The sequence below is a fragment of the Engystomops pustulosus genome, chromosome 4 (assembly GCF_040894005.1).
Source record: "Engystomops pustulosus chromosome 4, aEngPut4.maternal, whole genome shotgun sequence".
Taxonomy (NCBI): Eukaryota; Metazoa; Chordata; class Amphibia; order Anura; family Leptodactylidae; genus Engystomops; species Engystomops pustulosus.
In genome coordinates, this window is record NC_092414.1 from 28,480,522 (window position 1) to 28,507,703 (window position 27,182).

The 27,182-nt window shown below is 43.6% G+C and overlaps 1 protein-coding gene across 3 annotated transcripts in view; it reads left to right on the forward strand.

Moving 5' to 3' along the window:
- Nucleotides 1-27,182, forward strand: part of CAMK2A (calcium/calmodulin dependent protein kinase II alpha) — a 145,379-nt gene that overhangs the window by 72,910 nt on the left and 45,287 nt on the right. For all 3 annotated transcript variants that reach the window (XM_072145595.1, XM_072145593.1, XM_072145594.1), the window contains exons 4-9: nucleotides 10,778-10,832; nucleotides 11,902-11,967; nucleotides 13,179-13,251; nucleotides 18,262-18,364; nucleotides 24,624-24,707; nucleotides 25,176-25,270. In XM_072145595.1, the coding sequence (XP_072001696.1) occupies nucleotides 10,778-10,832; nucleotides 11,902-11,967; nucleotides 13,179-13,251; nucleotides 18,262-18,364; nucleotides 24,624-24,707; nucleotides 25,176-25,270 (476 nt within the window). The remainder of the gene's footprint in view (nucleotides 1-10,777; nucleotides 10,833-11,901; nucleotides 11,968-13,178; nucleotides 13,252-18,261; nucleotides 18,365-24,623; nucleotides 24,708-25,175; nucleotides 25,271-27,182) is intronic.

Consider the following 27,182-nt stretch of genomic DNA (forward strand, 5'->3'; position numbering starts at 1 on the left):
GGCTGCTATGGAGACAATTTAATTTGGATAGTGCCTGTATGTGGCAGTCCAAAAAAGTTTTCAAACCAGAGGAGCAGGTAGGTGGCCCTCCAGAAAAATGAAATAGATTGAGTGCCTATATGTGGCAGTCCTAAAAAGTTTTCAAACCAGAGGAGCAGGTAGGTGGCCCTCCAGAAAAATTGAATAGATTGAGTGCCTGTATGTGGCAGTCCAAAAAAGTTTTCAAACCAGAGGAGCAGGTAGGTGGCCCTCCAGAAAAATGAAATAGATTGAGTGCCTGTATGTGGCAGTCCAAAAAAGTTTTCAAACCAGAGGAGCAGGTAGGTGGCCCTCCTGAAAAATTGAATAGATTGAGTGCCTGTATGTGGCAGTCCCAAAAATTGTTTAAAACAGAGGACCGGGTAGGTGGCCCTCCAGAAAAATTAAATGCATAAAGTACTATAGCTAGAGCCAGTGGGCCCTGTCAAAAAATAGCCAGTTTCCTCTGCTTTAGTGTACAAAGAGGAGGAGAAGGAGGAAAATGAGGAGGAGGAGGAGTGGATAAATTATTCAGGTTGAGCTTCCTTCACCTGGTGGAGATTGGAAATTATGAGAAATCCAGGCTTTATTCATCTTGATAAGCGTCAGCCTGTCAGCGCTGTCAGTCGACAGGCGTGTACGCTTATCGGTGATGATGCCACCAGCTGCACTGAAAACCCGCTCGGACAACACGCTAGCGGCAGGGCAGGCAAGAACCTCCAAGGCGTACAGCGCCAGTTCGTGCCACATGTCCAGCTTTGAAACCCAGTAGTTGTAGGGAGCTGTGTGATCATTTAGGACGATGGTATGGTCAGCTACGTACTCCCTCACCATCTTTCTGTAAAGATCAGCCCTACTCTGCCGAGACTGGGGACAGGTGACAGTGTCTTGCTGGGGTGACATAAAGCTGGCAAAAGCCTTGTAAAGCGTACCCTTGCCAGTGCTGGACAAGCTGCCTGCTCGCCTACTCTCCCTCGCTACTTGTCCCGCAGAACTACGCACTCTGCCGCTAGCGCTGTCAGAAGGGAAATACTGTTTCAGCTTGTGCACCAGGGCCTGCTGGTATTCATGCATTCTCACACTCCTTTCCTCTCCAGGGATGAGAGTGGAAAGATTTTGCTTGTACCGTGGGTCCAGGAGAGTGAATACCCAGTAATCGGTGCTGGAATAAATTCTTTGAACGCGAGGGTCACGGGATAGGCAGCCTAGCATGAAATCTGCCATATGCGCCAGAGTACCAACGCGTAAGAATTCACTCCCCTCACTGGCCTGACTGTCCATTTCCTCCTCCTCCAACTCCTCCAACTCCTCTGCTTCTGCCCATACACGCTGAACAGTGAAGGACTGAACAATGGTCCCCTCTTGTGTCTCGCCAACATTCTCCTCCTCTTCCTCCTCATCCTCCTCCACCTCCACCTCCTCCGATATGCGCTGAGAAACAGACCTAAGGGTGCTTTGGCTATCAACAAGGGAATCTTCTTCCCCCATCTCTTGTGACGAGCGCAAAGCTTCCGACTTCATGCTGACCAGAGAGTTTTTCAACAGGCCAAGCAGCGGGATGGTGAGGCTGATGATGGCGGCATCGCCACTGACCATCTGTGTTAACTCCTGGTGGAAGTTGACATCTGGCAGTCTACAATCGCTCGGCGCTGCTGGTAAACTCTAGATAACATGGTTAATGTTGAATTCCACCTTGTGAGCACGTCGCACAACAGTCGGTGAGCGGGCAGTTGGAGGCGGCGCTGCGCTGCCCTGAGAGTGGCAGCATCTGTGCTGGACTTCCTGAAATGCGCACAGATGCGGCGCACCTTCGCGAGCAAATCAGACAGATTGGGGTATGTCTTGAGGAAACGCTGAACTATCAGATTTTACACATGGCCCAGGACCACGGCCTCTGACCCCTGCAGTAGTTGGACGCCCACGTCCCCGCCCTCGTCCTCTACCCCTAGCCCTCGTGTTAAACATTTTGAAAATGAAAGTTATAACTTTAATTTTTTTTAACTTTTTTTGTGTTTTTTTGTGTTTTTTTTTTTGTGTGTGTTTTTTAGTTTTTAAAACCAAATGATGCTATCCTATTGCTATGGCTATTTTCTAGCCAAGTATGGTCGCAACGGTCGCAAGTCTCACTACAAATTCCTCACAATATGGTAGTAGATGCACTGCAGCAAGGACAGCCACCAGCAGATCAACCAGAAATAAAATATATATAACGCTACTGTAGGCGTAATTAAGCCGTTTGTATTCTCCTATGGCTATTTTCTAGCCAAGTATGAAAGCACACTGCTATGCCAGATGAGATGACACTGAGTTATGAAAAAAATAAACGTAAAATAAAAAAGGAAATGGCAGACTGTGCCTAATTGAAATACAACCCCGGGCCCTAATAAATTTTCCCACTTCGGTCTTTGCGATGGATATGTGCGTCACTAAGCGCAAAACACAGTGGTCGCAAGTCTCACTCCAAATTGCTCACAATTTGCTAGTAGATGCACTGCAACAACTACAGCCACCAGCAGATCAACCAGAAATCAAATATATATAACGCTACTGTAGGCGTAAGTAAGCCGTTTGGATTCTCCTATGGCTATTTTCTAGCCAAGTATTACAGCACACTACTATGCCAGATGAGATGACACTGAGTTATTAAAAAAATAAACGTAAAATAAAAAGAAACTGGCAGACTGTGCCTAATTGAAATACAACCCCGGGCCCTAATAAATTTTCCCACTTTGGTGTTTGAGGTGGATATGTGTGTCACTAAGCGCTAAACACAACGGTAGCAAGTCCCCCTGCTAATTCCTCACAATATGGTACTAGCTGCAAATAAAAAAAAAAAAAAAGTATAACGTTATTGTAGCCCTAAGAAGGGCTGTTGGGTTCTTGTAGAATCACTCCTGCCTAACACTATTCTAATTGAACAGCCTAACGCTTTCCCTGACCAGCAGCAGCTCTCTCCCTAGCGGCATCCAGACACAGAATGATCCGAGCAGCGCGGGCAGCGGCTAGTCTATCCCAGGGTCACCTGATCTGGCCAGCCAACCACTGCTATCTACGTGTAAGGGTACCACGTCATGCTGGGTGGAGTGCAGAGTCTCTTGGCTTGTGATTGGCTCTGTTTCTGGCCGCCAAAAAGCAAAACGGCGGGAGCTGCCATTTTCTCGAGCGGGCGAAGTATTCAAGTATTCAAGCATCAAGCTCGGACGAGTATGTTCGCTCATCTCTAGTAATCATATAGTCGGTTGTAGCATGTAGTATGTAGCATGTGAGCATGTAGTCAGTTGTACTCCGTTTTGTATCTGAAAAGTCTCTAAATTGCTGTAGAATAGTCCAAAAACATATAAAACATCTGTCTTAGGCTACATTAACACAACGTGTGCCGCCATACCTTAGCAAGGCAGGCACAGGTCTACGCCAGGGAGAGGAGGAAGGGGTGAGCGTCCCTCTCCATAGCGATATATGGCGCACGGCGCCATATTCCGGGGAAAGATAGGACATGTACCGCTCCTTTACGGAGTCGTGCACCCATTGCCATCTATGGGGGACGTATACACAGCATATATATGTTGGCCGTATATACGCCCCCCCCCCCCCATAGGATCAGGTGAATATAGCCTTAAAAAATACATTTAGGAACACTTGCAACAGACACACCCACCAGCTAACTTCCAAGACAACTTCAGGGTCTCACAAATGACTGGTCCCCACAGATGACAGGTTCCTTTTAAGAGTGGCAAACATCCAAAAGATCAAGAAATCAGGAATCGGCAAATACTTTTTCACACCTTTGTAGCTGAACTTAATGACAAACCATGCACCAACACATATATATATATATTTTTTAAATGACTTCGAGATTTATTTTAGGAGTTGCGGCAGGAACATTCATGTAGGGTCAGCGAGAAATGTCACTGGCATCAGGATTGATTCGCAATATTTGTTGGCATAAAGCATTTGCAGAGAAGCGTTTGCCACTTGGAGTTGATAATAATGACACTTAATAGGTGCAGTTAGATGTAGATGCGGAGAGTACACTGCTCTTGTAATGGCCACTTTCCATTTCTTTTCCCTACAATTACATGGTGTTCTGAATACAAATGTCCTCGTTGACCCATTTTGTTGTTCATAAATTTGAAGGAATGACATTTAGTCCAAAATCACCTTATTGGAACTATTCGGTACTTTTGGGAATATATGTACAAAATATTTTCAGCTGCTGGAGAGTAGTTTTTTAAAAGAAATGAAGTGAGTCTTTGCAAAATTTTACAACTTAATTGCACCCTGCTGGGGACTTTTTGATGGGTAGCAGGTTTAGTAGGAGGGAGGACTATGATTTAGGATGTCTCCGAAACATGGCTATCATCTTGATAGCCTCCAAACTGGATGAAGGGGAAGTTTTTGCAATGGGAAGGTGATCATGTAACATATCAAAGAAGTGTGTCCAAAACTGATAACTACAGTCATATTTCTAATATCTCCCATGGTGCAAAAGTTTTTAACATTGAAAGGTGTAACAACAACCAGGAATGTACCCTGTGGTGCACAGCTATATGCTGTTGTCCATAGTGCTGAAGGCACTGAATCTAATTGTTATGAACCTCAATGAGAATCTATGGAGAATCTCTGTGCTAATAACACAGAAATACAAGAGATAATAGAAATCTGATAGCAGAATAGATTATGATCAGGATAGGGGATAATGTATGATTGTGGGGGTCTCAGCTGTTGTACACCCGACAATTAATAGAATGGAGTATCACAAGTCACCCTGCTCTGTTCCAACCACTGGGGCTTCTAGGTTTTGGTTGTCATGTAGGCTGATATGGAAGTCTCGAAGAAGTCAATGGTGCACAGGCCATAGCTCCATCCTTTGTCTTACAATGAGACTTCTCGATTGGCTTACTGGATGGCCAAAAAGTCTCAGTTGCATAGTGCAGATCATTGGGTTTTGCAATTCCTTGTGATGGCTGAGGGTCCAACAACCAAAATACCTACCCTCCCCAATCACAAATCTCCCAACCATCCCAGATCTAAGGGGTCAGTCCCGGTTTTTGAGCTCCATCCTGCTGTCCCATCCGGTGTGCTGGGGCGCCAACACAGCCAATAATGATCCTGCAGAGAGCCTGTCGGCTTCAGAGCTACATACAACAAAAGTAAAGGAGAGGAGCTTCCTCGGAGGAAGGGGGTTTGGAATATGAGGAAGAGCTGCTGGGTAGTGCAAATTAAGAGGTGAGCTACTTTGGAGGCACAATATGAAGGGGAGCTAATGGGGGGCACAATAAGAGGGAGGTTACAATAAGAGGCGGAGCTGCAGGAGATGGTACAATAAGAGGGGGTTACAATAAAAGGGGGAACTGCAGGAGATGGCACAATATGAGGGGGAGCTGCAGGGGGGCAAAATAAGAGGGTGAGCTGCTGGGCTGGGGCAAAATAAGAAGATGATGGTGGAGCAAAATAAAATGTGAGGGGGGCACAATAAGAGGAACCCTGCTGGGGGCACAGTAAGAGTGTGGTACAATAACTACTAGAGGGCACAATAAGAGGGGATTTTAATAAGAGGGAAAACTTGGCCAAAATGTCAGGGAGCGGTAGAGAGCACTAAAATGGAAATTATATGGAGCAGAAGACATTGCTTAGGGCAAAAAACTTTTTGGCGGCCGGCATCTTTTGTCCATATTTCTCTCCTACGAAAGTTGGGAGGTATGCGATCAAGAAAACGGGGAACTGCAAGTTTCCATTACCTGCTCAATACCACTGGAGCTTCTGGGTTTGTTGATGATGTGGACATCTCAGAGAGGTCAATGGAGCACACATAGACACACAGGCCCTACAGCAAGTGCCAGTCTCCATACATCTGCCCCCATGCCCTTGCAGAGATGTCTATAGATAGTAAACCTCTTCAGTAGGTTCATCCTATGGATATGTTTGCTATATGACAATCTCATCGCAGTAGATCTATGCGTCGATGAAATATGAGATGATATGAGCGGCGGATAGGACTGATATGTTAGAATCTATACATATTTCAGGTCATCTTACACCTTGCTGTCATCTTTCCATTTATCATCCACGCTGGATATTCATATATGACAATACTTTCCCACCGCCTCCCACCTTCCCCCTGACAATTCCGGTTTCCTTTCATTGTCTTACATGTTAAACGATGGTAAAATCCGCCTCCGTGTTTCTCGAAAAACGATCAGCTTGGGACCACTTTGTTGAGTACAGTCTTACTTAGAACCTTTTTTAGTTACAGTAAAAGATGGCAAAAGAAATCTCAATCTTCCCCGAACACCCCGAGACTCCGGCATGCAAATGTTATTCATTGTAAAAGGTAACAGTCACAACGAGGAGGGGTAGAGCCCAGTGATTTGGAAAATGAACTGGAAATAGAAGCACAAATGGCAGAATGTTCCAAATTCCATTGTGTGCGGAGAGCTGATGTTTTGTAATCACCGCAGGGCTTTGTGGAGGGATTTTAAGTTGCCCTCCGCTGTGTAAGTGTAGTGTGTATGATGGAAGAATTAGGCTACAATTAACATATCCAGAGCTAATTGCCAGGCTTCGAACATACAATTGGGTGTCAGCGTACCGAAATAGCCCAGTATTCCCTCGTTGTTCATCGCCTCAAACATTGCTATTAGCATGTCTCTATATGGAGTCCCCCTCCTACATTGTCCTCCCCTCACAGAGTGGGGTTTTCCACAGTCGAGGGGGTTAAAGACGGAACAATCAGAATTTAATAGGGCTACAATTACGTAATGAAGAGTTCAATCCCACTCCTGAGCGCCTCGTCCTTTCATAAATGAAGATATAAATGAGCTATTATCTAGTCCTACCCTGCTCTGTCATCTCCAGGATGGCTCCCCAAGTGTCAGTGTACTACTATTTTGGGCTGCTGAGTATCACTGTAGTAATGTTTTGTTATCTCTCCTACCAAAAACAGTGAAAGAGGCTGAGATGATTGTGGATAGTCATCAGAAAATCCCACTGAAAATCAATAAGGACATGAGATGGTGGAACATTATGTAATGCTTGTCTTCTCCTATGGGGGCGCTACAGGAGATTGAACAATTACTCCTGTTCATCCCCAAAGCCACATCTCTCAAACATGCTGCCTGCAGATAGGACACTATGTACAATCTGCTCGTCTCCTCCTGCTCTATAACATGCTGCCTGCAGATAGGACACTATGTACAATCTGCTCATCTCCTCCTGCTCTATAACATGCTGCCTGCAGATGGGACACTATGTACAATCTGCTCAGCTCCTCCTGTTCTATAACATACTGCCTGCAGATAGAACACTATGTACAATCGGCTCAGGCCTTCCTGCTCTATAACATGCTGCCTGCAGATAGGACATTATGTACAATCTGCTCAGCCCCTCCTGCTCTATAACATGCTGCCTGCAGATAGGACATTATGTACAATCTGCTCAGCCCCTCCTGCTCTATAACATGCTGCCTGCAGATAGGACATTATGTACAATCTGCTCAGCTCCTCCTGCTCTATAACATGCTGCCTGCAGATAGGACATTATGTACAATCTGCTCAGCTCCTCCTGCTCTATAACATGCTGCCTGCAGACAGGACACTATGTACAATCTGCTCAGCCCCTCCTGCTCTATAACATGCTGCTTGCAGATAGGACATTATGTACAATCTGCTCAGCCCCTCTCCTGCACTACAAAATGCAGGTACCTGCCAACTTTTAACAGCAATTCAACTCTATGTGCGTCCTTATGATGCAAATAGAGTTTAAATCAGGACATTCCGCCCACCCAAAATCCTGGACTGTCACATCAAATCCTGGACAGTTGGAAGACATGTATTTATATGAGCACTGACAAATGACGGCAGACATCTCACATAACAGCATAACTCCATTCCTTTCATCTGTTATATACCTCCAGATCCACACAGCAAAATGTATACAAGCTAACTAGGAGAGGCAGGGCCCCATAGCAGATTTCTGCATGGGCCCCCCTTCCCCATTAAGAATATTCATTCATACACACATGTTTATACAATCACACATATTTATACACTTAAGTAAAGACATATAAATACACACATTGTACACTCACCGCTATGGCTGCTACGGCTGTTGTTGCGCCACTGGTGCAATGAGGCTCAGCTACTATACTAATGTATGCACTGGAGTAATATACAGCATAGTCACAGGGAACTAATAACTTTTTGCTCAGGATAGTCATGTACATAGGAGAATTCAGGGTAAATCTCTTGCAATATCTGGAACAAATCTATCAGGTGATATTTTTGAAACTTGCAGCTTAACCCTCAACCCTTTTCCATTGTTGGTTTTCTGTTTTTGTACCCCCCCCCCCTTTTCAAGAGCCAAAACTCAGATGCATGAGGACTTAGGTACAGGCCCGGCGCCAGCACCCGGCCAACCCGGGCAAGTGCCGGGGCCCTGGGGTACTGGAGGGGCCCACTGGGCCCCCGGATCAATTGTACCAGTGTCGCTATAAGACCATCACCATCCGGATCAATCACGTTTCTGTCTCTATGCTGCGCTGGTTCAGTGTGTCATCAGGGAGAGGGGGTCATTGTGTCAGCAGGGGGGGTCATTGTGTCGGCAGGGGGGTTCAGTGTGTCCGGAGGTGGGGGTCAGTGTGTCCACAGGGGGAGGGGGGAGTTCAGTGTATCCGCAGGGGGAGAGGGGATTCAGTGTGTCCACAGGGGGGTGAGGGGGTCAGTGTGTCCGCAGGGGAGGGGGGGCAGTGTGGCCACTTGAGGGCGGCCCATGGAGGGGCCCACTAAGGCTCTTTCGCCCAGGGGCCCACTAAAACCTGGAGCCGGCCCTGCTTAGGTAGCTGGATAAAAATCAAAGTATGGGGAAATTGCTAAAAAAAAACATAATACAAAAAATAGTTTTGCCATTTTCTAATAAGCTTAGTTTTTTTGGTTCAGATAACACCCCCTCCCTTTATTGTTTGGGTCAGAACAAACATGTAGGTACCAGATTCAGATCACATTGATGTGTTTTAAAATCTGTTTAAAATAAATTTTCAATCGTTTGTAAGTAAAATTTATTTTTTCATATCCTCTGTTTCAACACCTCTAACTTTTTCACGCTTCGGTGTACGGCGCTGTGTAAGGTTCCTTTGTTTTGCAGGACGAGCTGACTGTTTCATTGGTACCATTTTGGTTCGCTATTAAAAATAAGCATCTGCCGTATAATACAGCTGACACCTGCCTGTATTGTAATCCAGGGTATATGGTCATTGTGGAACCAATCGCCTGTGTTTCAATTATTTCCTATGGGAATACTTGCTTTGATATATGAGTGATTTGGATTACGAGGACAAAGTCTGCTTGTAATCCAGGGTATTCAATCATTGTGGAACCAATCCTCTGGGTTTCAATGGTTTCCTATGGGAAAACTTGCTTTGATATATGAGTGATTTGGATTACCAAGACAAATTCTGCTTGTCATCCGTGGTATTTGGTCATTGTGGAACCAATCCTCTGGGTTTTAATGTACAATCTGGAATCTTGGAAAACATGGTTTGACATATGAGAGATTTCAATTACATGTACAAATTCTGCTTGTAATCCAGGGTAATCCGTCATTGTGGAACCAATCATCTGGGTTTCAATGGTATCCTATAGGAAAACGTGCTTTGATATACAAGCAATTTGGATTTAATGCATGTTGCGTGTTCCCAGAACAAGTTATGCTCTTAATCCAAGGTTCCACTGTAATTCTTATATTTCCATAGTTTTTTCCCCCAACAATGGTTAAATATAACATTAACCTATGCTTAATGTATACTATAGGATTTTGAAATTGATAACCTATCCTTTTTTTTGGGGGGGGGGGGGAAGGTTCATCAATAGATGAAGCATCTGGCTCTTCAGCTGATAAGCTAATTTTAGTATCCTCTGCACCAGAATTGAAGCAGCCAGTGCCTTATACTATACAGTGGCCATTTTCGGTTATTGCAGTTAAAGCTGAACTGAATTGCAGCAACGCAATGGACTGTATACTGTGTTATTCCCAAGACAAGGCTCCCAATATTAGATGATTTATAGGGTTCTGGGTGTCAAATTCCCGCCAATACTGATACCGATGACCAATCCTATGAACATATGGGGGGATATTTATCATACTCGTGCGCCAGCGTATGATAGCCCCGCCGCTACAAATTTGCAGGCCAATACATGAAGAGGCTTCTGCCTCTTGATGTGTCGGGCCACCAGTTGCGCAGCGTTTATCCTACGCCAGGCAGGGCCTGGCGTAGAAAAAGACGCAACCGGCGACTTTTCACGTATGAAAAGTCGCCGGCAGCAGTGAGTGCGCAGGCGCGGGGACAGTAACGCCCCACGCCGGCCCACTCCAGTCCGGCCGCGCCCCCCGCTCGGCCGGCCGCGCCCCCCCCCTTTACACCCCTTCATGCCCCACTGGCGTGAAGGTGGCGGATTGGGGAAAATAATCGCAAAAGCTAGCAATAAGCTAGCATTTGCGATTATTTCAGGGCCTCTGCGCCATTGGCGGTGCGCAGAGGTCATGATAAATATCCCCCATGGAATCCATGCATATGACATTAACATTGGTCTAACACCCATAATGTGATATATCAATATACTATAGGCATTTTTATAGTAAAAAAATATGTGTAGACTGTAATAACATGCAAATTATTTCCCTTCCAGGCAGTAATTTTTTTTGCATAATTTATTGCCGGCTGCACTAATTTAATTGCCGCTATTAATGTTTGCCCCCTCCCTTGCAGTGAGACTACATGACAGCATCTCGGAGGAAGGACACCACTACTTAGTGTTTGATCTGTGAGTATGTAATGTATGGTCACCGGTGGCCGCTCTGCTCCCAGTGCATCTATATGTGATTAGAATCGCAATGAATTCGTTTTCACTGTAATGAAACAATTATCGTGCTCGGCTTTTCTGTTTCCCTGCATATTTTACCCTTTGAGTACTTTACCATCCAAATCAACAAGGTAGTAGAGTCCCTTAATCCCTTACTAACCACATCACACAGCTACAATGATGTGATAACCAAAAAATAACCAAGTAATGACTCCAGGGATGGGTCAATTAAAAAATTCCCTGTCAACGCCTATTTTTTTATTGACACATCCCAAAAGTCATTAATTTTCCATCATTGTAGCGGTATGATGTCTTGTTTTTTCTGGGATGGGTTATGGGTTTAAAGGAGGTTTAAATGTAAAGAAATAGTTACATTTACAAATATATATATACAGGCAGTCCCCGGGTTACGTACAAGATAGGGTCCAGAGGTTTGTTCTTAAGTTGAATTTGTATGTAAGTCGAAACTGTATATTTTATAAATGTAGATCCAGACAAAAAATTTTAGCCCCAGTGACAATTGGAGTTTAAACATTTTTTGCTGTAATGGGACCAAGGATTATCAATAAATCTTCATTACAGACACCTTACAGCTGATCATTGCAGCCTGGGACTATAGTAAAGCATTCAGAGAGCTTCACCAGAGGTCAGAGGGGTCTGTCTGTAACTATGGGTTGTCTGTAAGTCGGGTTTCCTTAAGTAGGGGACTGCCTGTATATAATATAATATATATATATATATATATATATATATATATATAACAATGAGGCAAAATACTTTATGATACACTTTTACATTAGAAAACCCCTTTTATGTTCACATTGAGTAGTGGAAGGGCTTGTTTTTTGCAGGATGAATTACTGCTTTCACTGGGAACATTGTGGGTACATATAACAAGTTATCTGTGTCTTATTTCCATTTATGTTGAGCTACTGTAGGATCAAAACATAGAGGAATTTTTGACATATGTTTTAATTTTATATTTTATGGCATTAACATATAGGGCTCATGCGTGCCATCTTTTTTGCAGGGTCACTGGTGGGGAGCTATTTGAGGATATCGTTGCTAGAGAATATTACAGTGAAGCAGATGCCAGGTTAGTATGTTCCACATCCCCATATCATAAGGAAAGATTTTTGATTTCTTTAGTTGGACCCTTTGGCTTTCAGCCCAGAAGTAGCCCTGTATCCCCAGAGCAGGGTCGGCTCCAGGTTTCAGTAGGTCCCTGGGCGACAGAGCCTCAGTGGGCCCCTTTGCAGTGAGCTCACATTGTGGCATTAAAAATTTAGATACTAAAACAGTTTCCTGTTCCCTAAAATAATCCTTAGTTTATAATCCCAAACAGCCCCCTCATGGTTATTTTATATAAGCCCCCTCATACCTATGGATTCATTAGATACTGCCCCTTTCAATCCCATGGATTCCTTATGTACAGCCTTATGTGGGCCCCCCCAGCAGCTCTGGGCCCCGGCACATGCCCAGGTATGCCCAGTACTGTTGCCGACCCTGCCCCAGAGTATGAGATGACCTAATTTTTAGTGAATTAATCCTCAAATTTGGAAACCGGATTAGATACCTAGATTAGAAGTTATTACTCTTGTAAGGGAGAAACTCACTTTCTTAGTTCAATGAACGCAGGAGGACCATATACAATGGGACCCACTACTACTGATCTAGTGATCAGTAAGAGTGACATTGCTGAGGAACCCAAAGAACATACTCTGGTGCCCACCAGTTCTGTGATGGCATTAAACCTGTTTTTTCAGAGAAGTGACATGAAGCTCCTTGGTTTCAGAAGGCCCCTGGGTGACAGAGCCTCAGTGGGCTCCTTTGCAGTAAATTCACATGGTAGCATTAAAAATTCAGAAACTAAAACAGTTTCCTGTTTACTAAAATATTCCCTACTTTATCATTTATCAACTACTTTATCAGCTACTTTATCATCCCAAACAGCCCCCTCATGGTTATTTTATCTAAAGCCCCTTCACCCCCATGGATTCATTAGATACAGCCCCCCTCACCTCCATGGATTCCTTATATACAGCACAATGTGGGCCCCCCAGCAGCTCTGGGCCCCGGCCCTTGCCTTTGCACAAGTGCCCTGCTCTTTGGCCTAGCGTAAAACTTGTCTGTGGCCCATCTACTACCACTCCTACTATTACTAGACATCCGTAGGCCCAATAATATCAGAACCCTCAGCACCCCCTGTAGTTTTGCTTCCATGACAATGATGTGTACTCAGTAGTTGTTAAATTGACCTAATTTGCTTTCTTCAGCTATTTCCTTGTGTTTTTCTCTTATGATCAGCCACTGCATCCAGCAGATCCTAGAAGCAGTACTGCACTGTCACCAGATGGGGGTGGTACACAGAGATCTAAAGGTAAGACTATGTATATATCAATATCCTTAAAGGTACCCTTATATCAACAAACCAAGTTAGGCCCTATCCACAGTATAGGGCCTAATTTGCTGATCGGTGCGGACTCTAAGTGATGCGATCACGAGAACAGAGGTCCGAAAGGGTCCGATCTACCCCAGTCTGACTCCTTGTTGCTCCCCGAGGTGACCGCAGCCTGTTGCGGATGGTTGGACTGCCCCGTTAATCTCTATGGGATGGCCATGGTACATCGGATACCATCGGACCCCTTTCTCTCGATACATGTGGGGGTCTCGTTACAGAGGTTCCTATTCTGTAGAAAACCCCTTTAATTAAACTAATTCTACTATTGGTCAGAGATGAATGGTTTAGAACAAGCAATCTTCCTGAACTCAGTCTAACACAGGAGACACAATGACGTGACATCAAGGTGCCCGCTCTCCAGTTCATATTAGTGTAAAAGAGCGGGGGACTATAGGTTAGCTCCCTGCTCTGCCACAGGTATCAATGATATCTGCTTCTTGAAGACACCAAACTTGAAAAAATTAGGGAAAGAATTTCATGGCCCTAGTGCTCCAATGATAATCCAGTCATGTCCGCACCTCATAGCTCCTTCTGCAGTACCAGCATGTGTCACTTTAAAGGGATTGTCCAGCCTTTAAAAAACTATATATTCGGCTGGGGTGGCTGTAAAAACAAACAAAAAACATATAATTACCTTCTCGACCACTGCTGTTGTCCCGCGCTGCTGCCCGTTAGCGCCGTGGCAATGTTAGTTTACAGAGACAGGCACGCCCACCTGTCCACCGCCGACTATCTGATGTAGCATTCAATCTAATGCTGTACCAGGCGAGCGGAAGTAGTCGGAGGGCAGCTCCTGCCTCTGTAAACAGAGTTACGCAGGTGACGGGTGCCAGCGCGGGACAACGGGAGCGACGAGGAAGGTAAGTATTGTTAGGGTAGGATTTAAGTTATCCTCTTTTAGTGTGCGTTGGCTGTGTTTCTAATCAATAATCATGCAAAGAATGCAAATTGCTTATGCAAGATTTGCTAATGCTGTTACCCAGGGCAAAAATCAGCACTGCACAAGCTTTATTTGGTTTCACAAAACTATATAGAAAAATGGGAAAGAAGCAGAAGAGTTCCCAGCTTATGAAGTCTCTTGATTGGAGAACTTCCCTGCTGTCGCACATTGACTTCAGGTCCGCATTCCTTAGCTTCAAAACTTTGAGGTGCGGTCTAAGATCTCGGCGCCATTTTGATTTCATTGTTTCTATTACAGTACATTTTAGGAAAATAAGACAAGTAGAAATGACAGGATTTGATCAGCTAGGTTTACCTTAACAATATAAGGTGTTTTTTTGCTTTTTTCGCAGCCAGATATTTAATTTATTTTTAAGGTTGAACTCCTTTAAAATATCATGTCTGCCATAGGTTCTCCACCAGGTCTGTACACCATGCACTATTTAAGGGCTGTATACATAACTACAGGACAGGAGCGGACATGCGCTTCTATGTAACATGAAGTACCCATAGGATATACACAGTTGGGGGAGATGTATCATAAGTCTCATGTCAACCAATCAGAGCTCAGCTTAAATTTTCCCACAGCTGTTTATAAAATTAAACCTGAGCTCTGATTGGTTTCCATGGGCAACTAGAAAAGTTTTACCTCAGAAACTTGATGAATAAGTCGCGCCATATTAATACTGTCATTATTACAAGTCTGAATTGCCGCGCGTGAAGGAGACTAAGAAAATAACACCTTTCTACTCACAAAAGAAGTGGCTTTCATGCTCATGTATTCTGCCGCTACTGGAAGCATAATTGTTGTGCCGCTTCCTTGCGAGGACTTTTAATATATTGGGGGATATTTATCATACGCCAGCGCTCGTGCTACTACGTATGATAGCCCCACTGCGTGAGGCTTTAGCCTCTTGATGTATCAGGCAGGGCCTGGCGTACAAATCTACGAGGCCGGCGACTTATCAAATGCGAAAAGTCACCGACTGTCCCAAGTGCGCAAGCGCGCGGACAGTAACGCCCCGCGCCGGCCCACTCCCGGCCGCCTGTCCCCCTTCACGCCCCACTGCCGCGAAAGTGGCAGAGAGGGCTAAATAATCACAAGTGCTAGCAATAAGTTAGCATTTGCAAATATTTCAGGGCTGACAGGGTGCATAGGCCCGGATAAATATGCCCCATTGTCTCTAAATGCGGACCCTAACGTTATCCATAGAGATTGCCAGACAATACTCTATAGGTAACACAACGCTGGCACATCTACCTCTTATAAAGCCTGGGAACAAAGAGATGGCTGATTCATGTGAACGACATGAGCCGGCTCGGATGGCTCACTAAACCCGCCCATAAACGGCTCACCACACCCTCTTTAACCCGATAAAATTGAGTTAAAAATGGAGTTGTGTGGTGGGACTTACTGGCCTGCAGCTTCCTATTATATATTTAATATGGAGCCGTTCAGGAGCCAGAAGAATCGGCTCTTCTTAGTGAGCGGAGCCTAATGAGCCAGCTCACTAAGAAGAGCCGGAATTCCCATCACTACTGGGCATTAGACTTAGGTCAGTAAGGGATCTATTCTCTGTTGACAGCACTGTTGCCATGTCATTGAATCTCATCAGCACAATATAAGAATCTTGTATGGTTAAGAGAGAGGCCATAGACGTAGAATAGGAAGGGATTCCTTCTCCTTACAGAGACTATATACCTAAAAAGTTGGCTAATAAGCCGTTCATGCACCTCCCAGGATTCTGGGTAAGGAAAACGGAAATATCGAGTCCGCTGATCGCTCATCATGAACTATGATTGGAAGAAAACTCTAGATCTCACATCAGTTCTGTTAACGTCATTGCCCGCCAGCCTCTTCTCATACATCTCCTCTGCTCCCAGAGTTCAAGGACGCTAGTAAAAAATATTATTTCGAAACATGGAAATCTTGTATTGCAGATTTTATTTGTCTACTGTCCTTTAAGTGGTGACATTTCTGCAAGTGATAAAATCCGAGTTCCCCTTGGTAGAGCTAATTTTCTATTTACCCAGTCAGTTATCTCTCATTGTGCAGTCATCTTCCAGCCTCCGGCGCTCTCGGGGTCTCAGGCGCTTTGATTTATATTTTAATGCGTTTTTCGCGGTGACCCTTGGCTTTCAAGCATATTGAAGTATCTGACTATCTCTTCAGATGTCTCATAGAGTCTCTTGTTACTGACTGAATGCTGAAAGGTTCTGCTGTGGAATATGTGAAGATAATAAAGAAGCGGAGAATCAGCAGCGCATGAAATTATCGCATGATTCGTTTTTTTTCAGTTTCAGAAAAATATGATTACTGAAGGGGCTGTCCACTTTGAGCAAATAATTGACTTTGTATGTATAATAATAAGTTATACAATTTTCCAATGTACTTCCTGTATTGATTCCTCATGGTATTCTAGATCTCTGCTTGCTTTCATTCAACAGGAAGCTTTATTGTGTACTTCCTGTGGATAAAAACTGGCCCCTGGTCATGTGATGGCACACAGGTGCACAGCTCGTTATATATCCCTGGTCATGTGATGTCACACAGGTGCACAGCTCGTTATATATCCCTGGTCATGTGATGGCACACAGGTGCTCGGCTCGTTATATATCCCTGGTCATGTGATGTCACACAGGTGCACAGCTCGTTATATTCCTGGTCATGTAATGGCACACAGGTGCACAGCTCGGTCTATCCCTGGTCATGAGATGTTACACAGGTGCACAGCTTGTTATATTCCTGCTCATGTGATGTCAAACAGGTGCACGGCTCGTTATTTCCCTGGTCATGTGATGGCACGCAGGTGCACGGCTCGTTATATTCCTGGTCATGTGATGTCACACAGGTGTAAAGCTCATTACAACACACATCTTTGATTAGTCTCTTGGATATAATGAGCCATGCACCTGTGTGACATCACATGACCAGCAATATAATGAGCCATGCAACTGTATGACATCACATAACCAGGGATTTAATGAGCCGTGCACCAATGTGACATTACATGACCAGGGATATAATGAGCCGTGCACCTGTGTGACATCACATGACCAGGGATATAATGAGCCGTGCACCTGTGTGACATCACATGACCAGGGATATAATGAGCCGTGCACCTGTGTGACATCACATGACCAGGGATATAATGAGCTATACTCCTGTGTGAAATATAGGGATATGTGTGAATTGTTGGGATATAACAAGACATGAACCTGTGTGACATCACATGACCAGGGATATAACGAGCCGTGCACCTGTGTGACATCACATGACCAGGGATATAACGAGCCGTGCACAATGACCATGGACTGCTTTTTATCCACAGGAAGTAAACATCGGAACTTTCTGTTGAATAACAGAAATATGGCAAACCACAAGGAATTAATACAGAAAGTATATTGGAAAATGTTATAACTTTTGATTACACAAACAATATCAATTATTTGCTAAAAGTGGACAAACCCTTTTAACCCCTTCCCGACGGGTCCCGGGCCGAGCCCTCTCCATAGCCGGTAAGTCTTTGCTGCATATTGCAGCAAAGGCTTACCGGTAACACCCGCGATCGGTGCTAGCACCGATCGCGGGTGTTTTCACCTCGAATGTGCTGTTTTCCACCTCGAATGTGCTGCTATCAGCACATTGTAATGTATGAGTAGTAAAATCCCCATATACTGCCATACCAATTTTAACACTACTATACTAGCAGCACCTTCAGGTAGGGTATGAAATATCGATTTTGGCATGCTCTATTTTATGTGAAGACTTGCTGATTTACCTATAAAAATCCCCTCTAAAGTTATATGCAAATGAGCTGAGAAGAGTCACTATAAGGGACTGGAGACTGTTTTTGGTTCTATAATTGCTGGGAATGGTGGCATTGTAAAAATTAGAATCTCACTTTTTAAATCAGAGCAGGTTTGTGGTTCTATGCTGTATTGTATATGTATATGTTATATAGACATTTTCTCATTTCATTTCCATAGCCAGAAAACCTGCTACTGGCTTCTAAGCTAAAGGGAGCGGCTGTGAAATTGGCTGACTTTGGGTTGGCTATAGAGGTGGAAGGTGAACAGCAGGCGTGGTTTGGTAAGTACCAGAAAAGTTTTCTTTGGACATGAACTTCTTAAAGAAAAACTTCCATCAAAATCCATTGTGATAAACCAGGGATATTACTCATAGATCCAGGCACCAGGCCTGTGGTAATCTTCTTATATTTGTCATCCATGACCCCCGTCCTTCTAAAATCAACCACCTAATGAGCTAGAAGTTCTTTGGAGGTGGGGCGGCATTACCATTCCCGCTCTCGGCTTCTCCCTTAGCACTTCCTCCTCCTTCTGCCTGCTGTAATTTCAAGTGCTCCTGCGCAGTATAATAGCCTGTGAAGCAACAGCATGAAGGAACACTGGAAGCCCCCCCCTCCCCCCGAGCCCTTCTGGTTCATTAGCATAATTTATAAAAAAAGATTTTAGAAGGAAGGAGGCCCTGGATAACAAATATAAGAAGATTACCACACTCATGGTGCCTGGAGCTATGTGTAAGTGTCCCTGGTTCATCATGATGGATATTTCTGTTATTTGTTCCCATTTAAGATGGTAAGAAGAAAGATGCAAAATATTCAATGTATTTGAAAAGTGAAAATGTTAATGCACATACCTAATGATTGAGAGTCCTCGCGGTGGACCCGGAAAACCTCCATTTATTGGATGACTCTTTTAAAGAGGACCTTTCACCACCTTCATGTGACCATATTTCCCTCTCAAAATAAAAAAATCTAAAATTCCGACCAACAAATTTATGAAATTTTGACCGAAATGCTCTATTTTCCGAGTGGTATTCCCCATATTCCTTAAATTGAATGTTTATTTCAATGGGAGAACGATTTCTCCACAGATTATTTTTTTTACGATTTTTACGGTACTCTGTACTCTACCCAAGAAATCAATGTCATTAGTTTTATCACCCAATATGTTAATACTTTATAGTATTAGGGCAGTACCAGCTCAGGACCACCCACCTTACAGTACCGAGCCTTATTAGCATATTGGGCTCCAAAAACTGCATTAATTACTCAGGAACATTGGGTGCTGGAGAAAAGATCCAACTGCAGCATTAATAGTGGAGCAGAACCTATAAAATTATGTTGGGAGTTCAAGTGCATGAAAGTAATTGTCAGGGTTTCATATAAATGCAGAGATATGAGTATCGGGGAACCTACATGGCATTGAGGCAAGACCTCATGCAGGCCCGGCGCCAGCACCGGCTTACCCGAGCAAGTCCAGGGGCCCAGGGGTTCAAGAGGGGGGGGGGCAGGAAGGCAGAAGGCAGGGGGATAGTGTGGCTATGGTGGGGACGATGTGGTTTATGGGGGGGGGGGTGAGGGCATTGTGGCTACTGGGTAGGGGGTAGTGTGTCTATGGGGGGGGGGGCGGTGTGGCTTATGGGGAGGGTGAGGACAGTTTAGCTACAAGGGGGATGGTGTGGCTTTTAGGAGGGGGGGGGGGTGACGGCAGGGTGGTTGCCGGGGGAGGGGGATGGTGTGGCTTATGAATTTATCAAGCCCCTGGATGCCGCTTTTAGCAGCTGAGTCTAAGACGGAGCTCTAGATTGAAACCTCTCAACTTTCCAGGGATAATATAATAATAATTCATTTATTTATATAGCGCACACAGATTACACAGCGCTGCGCAGAACTTGCCAAATCAGTCCCTGTCCCCAATGGGGCTCACAATCTAATCAACCTGCCAGTATATATTGGATTGTGGGAGGGAACCGGAGGAAACCCACGCAAACACGGAGAGAACATACAAACTCTTCGCAGATGTTGACCTGGATGGGACTTGGACCCAGGACCCCAGCGCCGCAAGGCTGTAGTGCTAACCACTGAGCCACCGTGCTCAGATACTGCAAAGCAGCTGTCAATCAGCTCTGCTCTGATCGGCTCTGAACTCAGCAGCCATTCAGAGGATTCTGAGGGTAATGATGATTACTCCTATGACTTTGCTGAGATATTGGCACTCTGCTTAAAAAATCCCTGATTCCCTATGAAAACATGTTTACTGTTTAAACTAAACTCCAAGTTAAAAAGAGAGTAACTTTTCAGCAAACTTTGTATAAATCAATTTTACAATACAAGAAGCTTTTCAATATATCAGAGTGAAGTGTTTCTTCCCTTCCCTCCCTCTCCTTCTTCCCTCCTTAGGTCATTTGCATGTAGAGACGGCTCTTTCGCATGAACGACGGGAGTCTGCTCCCTTCAGTGAGCTGATGGCTCACTTAGCTCTGCCCCTAATCGACTCTCCACGCCCCTCTAACCCGATAAAATCGGGTTAAAGTGAAGTGGTGTGGGGTGACTGCCTGGCCTGTTCAGTGATCAAGTGATCAAACTCACTAAGAAGAGGCCAGATTTCCCATCACTACTCCTAATCTGCCTTTAATTCCAAAATCTGTTCTGAATTTTAATTTGCTAGCAAGATGGACAATGGCTCACAGAGGTGTCAGATTACACAGAGGTCTATGAAGAGGGGAGGGGGGAGAGTGAGTCCCAGCAGCTAGGTCTCCACTCACCAGCTCGAGATTACAAATGGGAAAGATGTAAAGTGGGGGATTAGAAATAAGAAAATGATTATTAATTCATAATTTTCTAATTCTAAAAGGTTCATATGTTTATAGTAGAACAATAACTTAAGACAATAATTATACGTCATAAGATGTGAATCTTTTTTGGAATGGTTTGATCAGTGATAATTTTGACATGTATGAAATCCGGCATGCTGACAGGTCATTTACCGCGGCGCACTGAACGTCCTGGTCATGGATTGTCAGTAATTGATGGAGCGTTTATAAAAATTGTCTGCATCATTACAATTTGTTGTGTCATTTATGTAACAAATTGAAATTATTATTCTGATAAAAAATTATACGGCCAAGGCCAGATTTATAAATAGCTGAATCTTTATAGTTCTCTGGTCAGAAGAGAAGAAATGGTGTCACCAGGGACCTCATTTTCACTAAAGACAGGTTGCAGAAGCCCATGACGCCTGCAGTGCAAATCTGCCTTTCTGCCTTTTCTAAGCATTTACATTACAATATAATTGTGTGTTATAACTTACCTTACACTCTGACAAAATCCTGGGGTAGTCCCTGGGGCTGGACTTTGGTTTGGATGCATTTCAAAAAACAACATGTTCCTTGTCTGTGTTACTCACTCCTCAGAGCTTAGACCCCACCTTTGTGCTCATGTCTAGCATGTCTAGTTGACTAAAACTAATATTCAAGTGTGCCTTAGGTGTATGTGCCAAAGCATTTCCACAGAAACGACTTTTATTCATGCCATGTCTATACTGGGATCGATGGTGGGTGAGGTGGGGGAGCTCAACCATGCAGTGAAGCTACCCCGGCTTTTCCCTGATGTTTAGACTCCCAACCCTGCCCCCTTCTCAGATGTCACTGTCCTCCTCGGCCTGTGAGTTTGGCACTGGTCCCGGTCATACCCAACTAGCACTGACTGGCTTCGTAGACCTGCTGCGCATGCAGTATCCTCGCTGCACATTGTGACTACTGAGAATGTCGCATGTATTGTCCATCTTAAGGCTGTCCAGGAGAGCAGGATACCTGCAGGACCAGGGCTAAACTCTCACTCACATATGCGCTGCTCCTGTGCAAGGATCATGCCGAGGAGGACAAAGACTGGCGGAGTACCTTGACTGAATGGCTGAGCTCCCCAGCCTCTCACTAGAGACAGGACAGGAGTAAAAGTCATTTTTGTAAAAATGCAAATAAGTTTTCCAGGATGGAATGAGGAAACCACGCACGCCTCTTAGCTACCTTGTAAGGCAGCTCCCTTGACATCAAGCATGACTTTCAGGAAGCCTAATGACATGATTAAAACCAAACCAGTATATATATTCCTGAAGGAGCAAATTCCCAGTGGTAGACAGCGCTGTTTCGATGTGTCTCTACAGTACAGTGTTGGGAGCTGCAACCACATCGAACAATCTACAGCTGGGAATCTGTTCCTTCTGGAATAGATATACTGGTTTGGTTTCAGTTCCTCATCATGTTATTAGGCTTCTTGAAGGTCATGCTTGACGTCAGGGGAGTTGCCTTACAAGGTAGCTAAAAGAGGTGTGGCTTTCCTTATCCCATTCTGGAAAACTTGTTTGTATATTTTCCCAGAATCCCCTAGTGGAGCGCCAACGGTTATAAATCTCCACATGCCTACAAGGCGGCAATAATTGGCAGAGTCTGCATAAGGAGAACTCCTACTTCCCAACCCTAGTAATTTTTGTAGAAATGCTCCAGAACATACAGTCTATAAAAACACCAAAAGCATAGTTGAATAGTTGTCTATAAGGTAATATTTGGGGTTGGTGGGGGGTTTCAGATGTGACAGGTTCCCTTTTATAATACAGCAATTGTTTTTCTTTCTGAATTGGGAAAAATTATTAAATCTGTTGGTAGCATTTTGCGTGTTTATCCCATTAAAAATATTTTATGATTTTGGATGCTTAAATTGGTACTTTTCCTAAAATAGCCCCCCATCTGTCTACAAGTTGTGTGTGGTACTAAAGCACAGCCACATTCTCTTCAATGGAGCTGACCTGCAATACTAGCCATTGCTAGTGGACATTGTAGAAATCAGTAAGGGCTCCTTATTCTTGAAAGCCCCTTATGTCAGATCCCCCACACAGAGGGATTGTGCATAACCAAATAGCAGTTTACAGTAATCATAATGGCCTATGTCTGACTTCATTTGACTGTTGTCGGTGAGGGAGGGGGGATACCACTTTTATGCATTTAGTGAACAGAACCTTAACCCCTTCTATTTGCATCCAATTTCAGTTTTTAGCACTTCTACGTATTAACTTCTATATACAAGTTAATTCTTCCATTTTCTGTAGATGTTTGAGGGCTTGTCTTTTATGAAAAGTGCTGTATTTTTAATGGAACTATTATCCTGCCCCTGATGCAAATGACTAGTAATTACGAGCACAAAGCCGGGTGGAATGAGCTGGGCCCAGCAGAGAGGACCATTTACTAGGGTCCACCAGCTTTTTTTTTTCCTGCAAATGAGCAATCAATTCCTAATTATAAAGGTTATTTTGTATAATGTTATTTCTCAGCTCAAGGGTCTCTTCATAATTCTGCAATTATATACAATTAGTTATATAAGTGTTTATAACTATATAAGTACAGGCAGTCCCCTACTTAAGAATACCTGACTTACAGACGGCTCCTAGTTACAAACAGACCTCTGGATGTTAGTAATTTACAGTACTTTATAATAAACAGATATAACAGTTATCACAGGTGTCAGCAATTAAGCTTTATTGTTAATCCTGGTTATTATGTGAATCCAACATTTTTAAAATTCACAGAGACCAAAAAGAATTTGGCTGGGGGTTACAACTATAAAATATACAGTTCCAACTTACATACAAATTCAACGTAAGAACAAACCTACTGAACCTATCTTGTAAGTAACCCGGGAACTGCCTGTTTATAGTGATAAAGTGTTCCACAGCCTATTCCACTTAAGTAACTTCTCCAGTATTCAGCGTGAAGTCTGCTACAGCTTTCACTCAGAGCAGAGCGGAAGGCTTTGGAGCAGTTGAGTACATACAGCTCAGTGTGAGGATACACCCACAGTGCATTTTGGGAAAGTAGAATTCTGGAATATTACCATTAAGTACTCCTACTATAGTATATACAAAGTTATATAACACAGTCTTCAGCTTTTCATAGCCAAACCCCTTTAATAGGTGGATAACAAGGGGCAGATTAGATAAAAGAGATTTCTGCTGAAGAAAATTGAAAGCTTCTTTTCATTACCTTGAATTATTAATATAATAGTTCCATGGTGAAGGAAGACGCAATGGTGAATAAAATGACTATTTTTTAGCTTTATTCATTTTGCGAAGCTTAGAGCTCACACTGCGTAGATCTAAGGGTGAAAACAACGTCTGAAGGCAACAGATGTACATGTCACTATCTTCCAAGCAATTATCTGTTTAAAGTAGAAAGTGACTACTTTTAACATGTCGGAAAATTGAGCCGGAGCACTGGCTGTTCCCATCGGCATGTGTTTACACCTTAGACCGGAGAAACAGACCGGCCCGATACTGACAACTTGAGCGCCTTGTTGAGTAGCTAAATGCCACAATTATAAATGAGTGAGATTATATGCTCTTGTAATAGACCAGATGAGATGTATTATAGCGCTCTACATGTACAACAACTCTCATCATCCCCTATACTGTACATGTAGACAAGAGTTCTGCTTTTTCCATTCAGCGTCCGAACTGTTTACCAAATATATTTCATTTCTTTTGTCTTTCTACCTCAGGATTTGCGGGAACACCAGGCTACCTCTCTCCAGAAGTGTTACGGAAAGATCCCTATGGAAAAGCTGTAGATCTATGGGCTTGTGGTAATACACACACTTCCAGTATTTTACACTTTCCGACCTCTAGGAAGGTTTATTTTATTTCCTTTCCCTATTTATTCCACATTTGTTATTCTCTGACACAAATCCACATCTTTCAGACTCAAAATCATTCCAACCTGGTGAGGTGCTTGTATGCAACACATGTTGTGAGGCCATGTCCATCAATAGTGTTGGACTGGCCCTCTAGAGTACTAAGGGAACCACCGGTTGACCCAGGATCTAACCTAATACTGAACCCCACTGATACAGCAGAAGACAACCTACGAGATTTAGAGGCCACTATGGCCTGTTCCCAAGACAAAGAAGAGGAGTAAGGAGAGAGGATATGTTTTGTTCATGGAGGACCTAAGGGACTTCAGTCCAACACTACACAATACAGTTGCTTAAATCAAAATGTGATGCAATCCTCCTACCACATATAACCATTTTATATTTTTCCTCCCCTGACAGGAGTCATCCTTTATATCCTGCTTGTTGGTTACCCACCCTTCTGGGATGAGGATCAGCATAGGCTGTACCAGCAGATCAAAGCTGGTGCTTATGATGTAAGTGAACCTACAGGACTTGTTTGTGGGTCTTCATAGAATATCATGTATAGGTTTGGCTCATTTATTGTTGATTGAAAGTACCTGAAACCTGTGTCTTGCTATTTTTGGTGCTTATTTAGATGACTTTTGCGTGTTGTTCGGAGTTGTCTAGTAGCCTGATGGACAGTACCGTGTACCTACAATTTCTTCTTGGGAACTCTTAGTCCTCACAAAATATCTTAAAGCATATCAGATATCAACATGTTCATATCAAAGTGTTTTAATATTTTGTTGGAGGAAATCTTCTTGGGCTGCACCCTGAAGGACACATGGACCTGTATCTTTTCTTGGTGATCAAAAAACAGCCATGAAATATGGACGGAAAAACAGGCTCGACCTCCAAAGTGTTTCTACTCTCTATTGTTTGCTATTCATGATGTATATGGGGAAGCCACATTAACCCAATATTTGTAAAGAAGTAGGATGACCTAAAGTCCCCTGCACTGAGCCCCATAGAACCCATATGACCTACCTCTACTATATTGTTAATGTGGACTTTTCCATGATAGATTTCCATGATAGTCTATAAACAAGTTATCAAAAATTGTGTAGAAGAGACGAGATCCCTAGTCAATGATTTAAACTGGTCTCCCGTCATTGATATGGTTCATGCCATTGATTACAGAATGATCTTCTCCCATGCCCAGTACATGAAGACCATACTATTTAGCATCTTCTGTAGTGGACCTCCACTACTGGAGTACTGGATCGGTACTTCTTACACAAGTACCGATCCAGTAATGGCACAGGGAAGGGGATGCACCAAACCTCTTCCCCCTCCCTTCATGGAGCTTAACCTGCAAGTACAGTACAAGTCTATTTTCCAATTTGGAAAAGTGTGAATATGAAAAAAGCTAAATTTTCTACTTGCCTGCTCAATATGGCTCAAATCTTGGGTACGATTTACTGTGAGAATTCTGATTTACTGAAGTTTGTGTTGTTCAGAAATATTCTGATGACACAGTAGTTGTGGGAAGATCAGGAAGGGGGGAAGATGCAGGTGAGAAATATGTCAAAACGATAAATAATTTTGTGGAGTGGACAAAGAGATCTGGTATGCGTCTGAACATTAACAAAATACAGGCGGTCCCCTACTTAAGGACACCCAACTTACAGACAACCCATAGTTACAGACGGACCCCTCTGCCCACTGTGACCTCTGGTGAAGCTCTCTGGATGCTATTACTATAGTCCCAGACTGCAATGATCAGCTGTAAGGTGTCTGTAATGAAGTTTTATTAATAATCCTTGGTCCAATTACAGAAAAAAGTTTGAAACCACAATTGTCACTGGGGCCAAAAAATTTTTTTATCTGGAACTACAATAGTAAAATATAGTTTCAACTTACATACAAACCTATGGAACCTATCTTGTATGTAACCCGGGGATTGCCTGTAAAGGAACTAGTGGTCATCAGTGATAGGAACAAGCACATTATCGCCGATAAGGATCGGAGATTCTTGTGTGACACACGTATCTTACTACAAGTATTTGGCCGTTCTTCTCGCACCTGGACTGGAAGTTAAACACACTTAAAGATGTTTTAAGATGCTGCGGTAGCTGGGAGTTTGTTTTATGGAATAGCTTGTTTTGGATTGGGTATGACAAAGCCGGACATTGGAAGGCTTGACTGAGTTATCGAGAAAGCTAGGGTCGTAATTGGTGTGGAATTGGAAGGGTTTGCTGAGATGGCGGAATTGAGAATTTTAGACAAACTTAGGTCCATCATGAGCATGACAGCCCACCCTCTCTATGAAGAAGAAGTGTTTTTTAAGTCGGTTTTGGCAGATTAGGATGAAATTTTTAAAAAAGTTTAGAATTTTGTTTTTCCTAACAGCGATACATTTATTTAACGGTGCTGAGAGTGTTC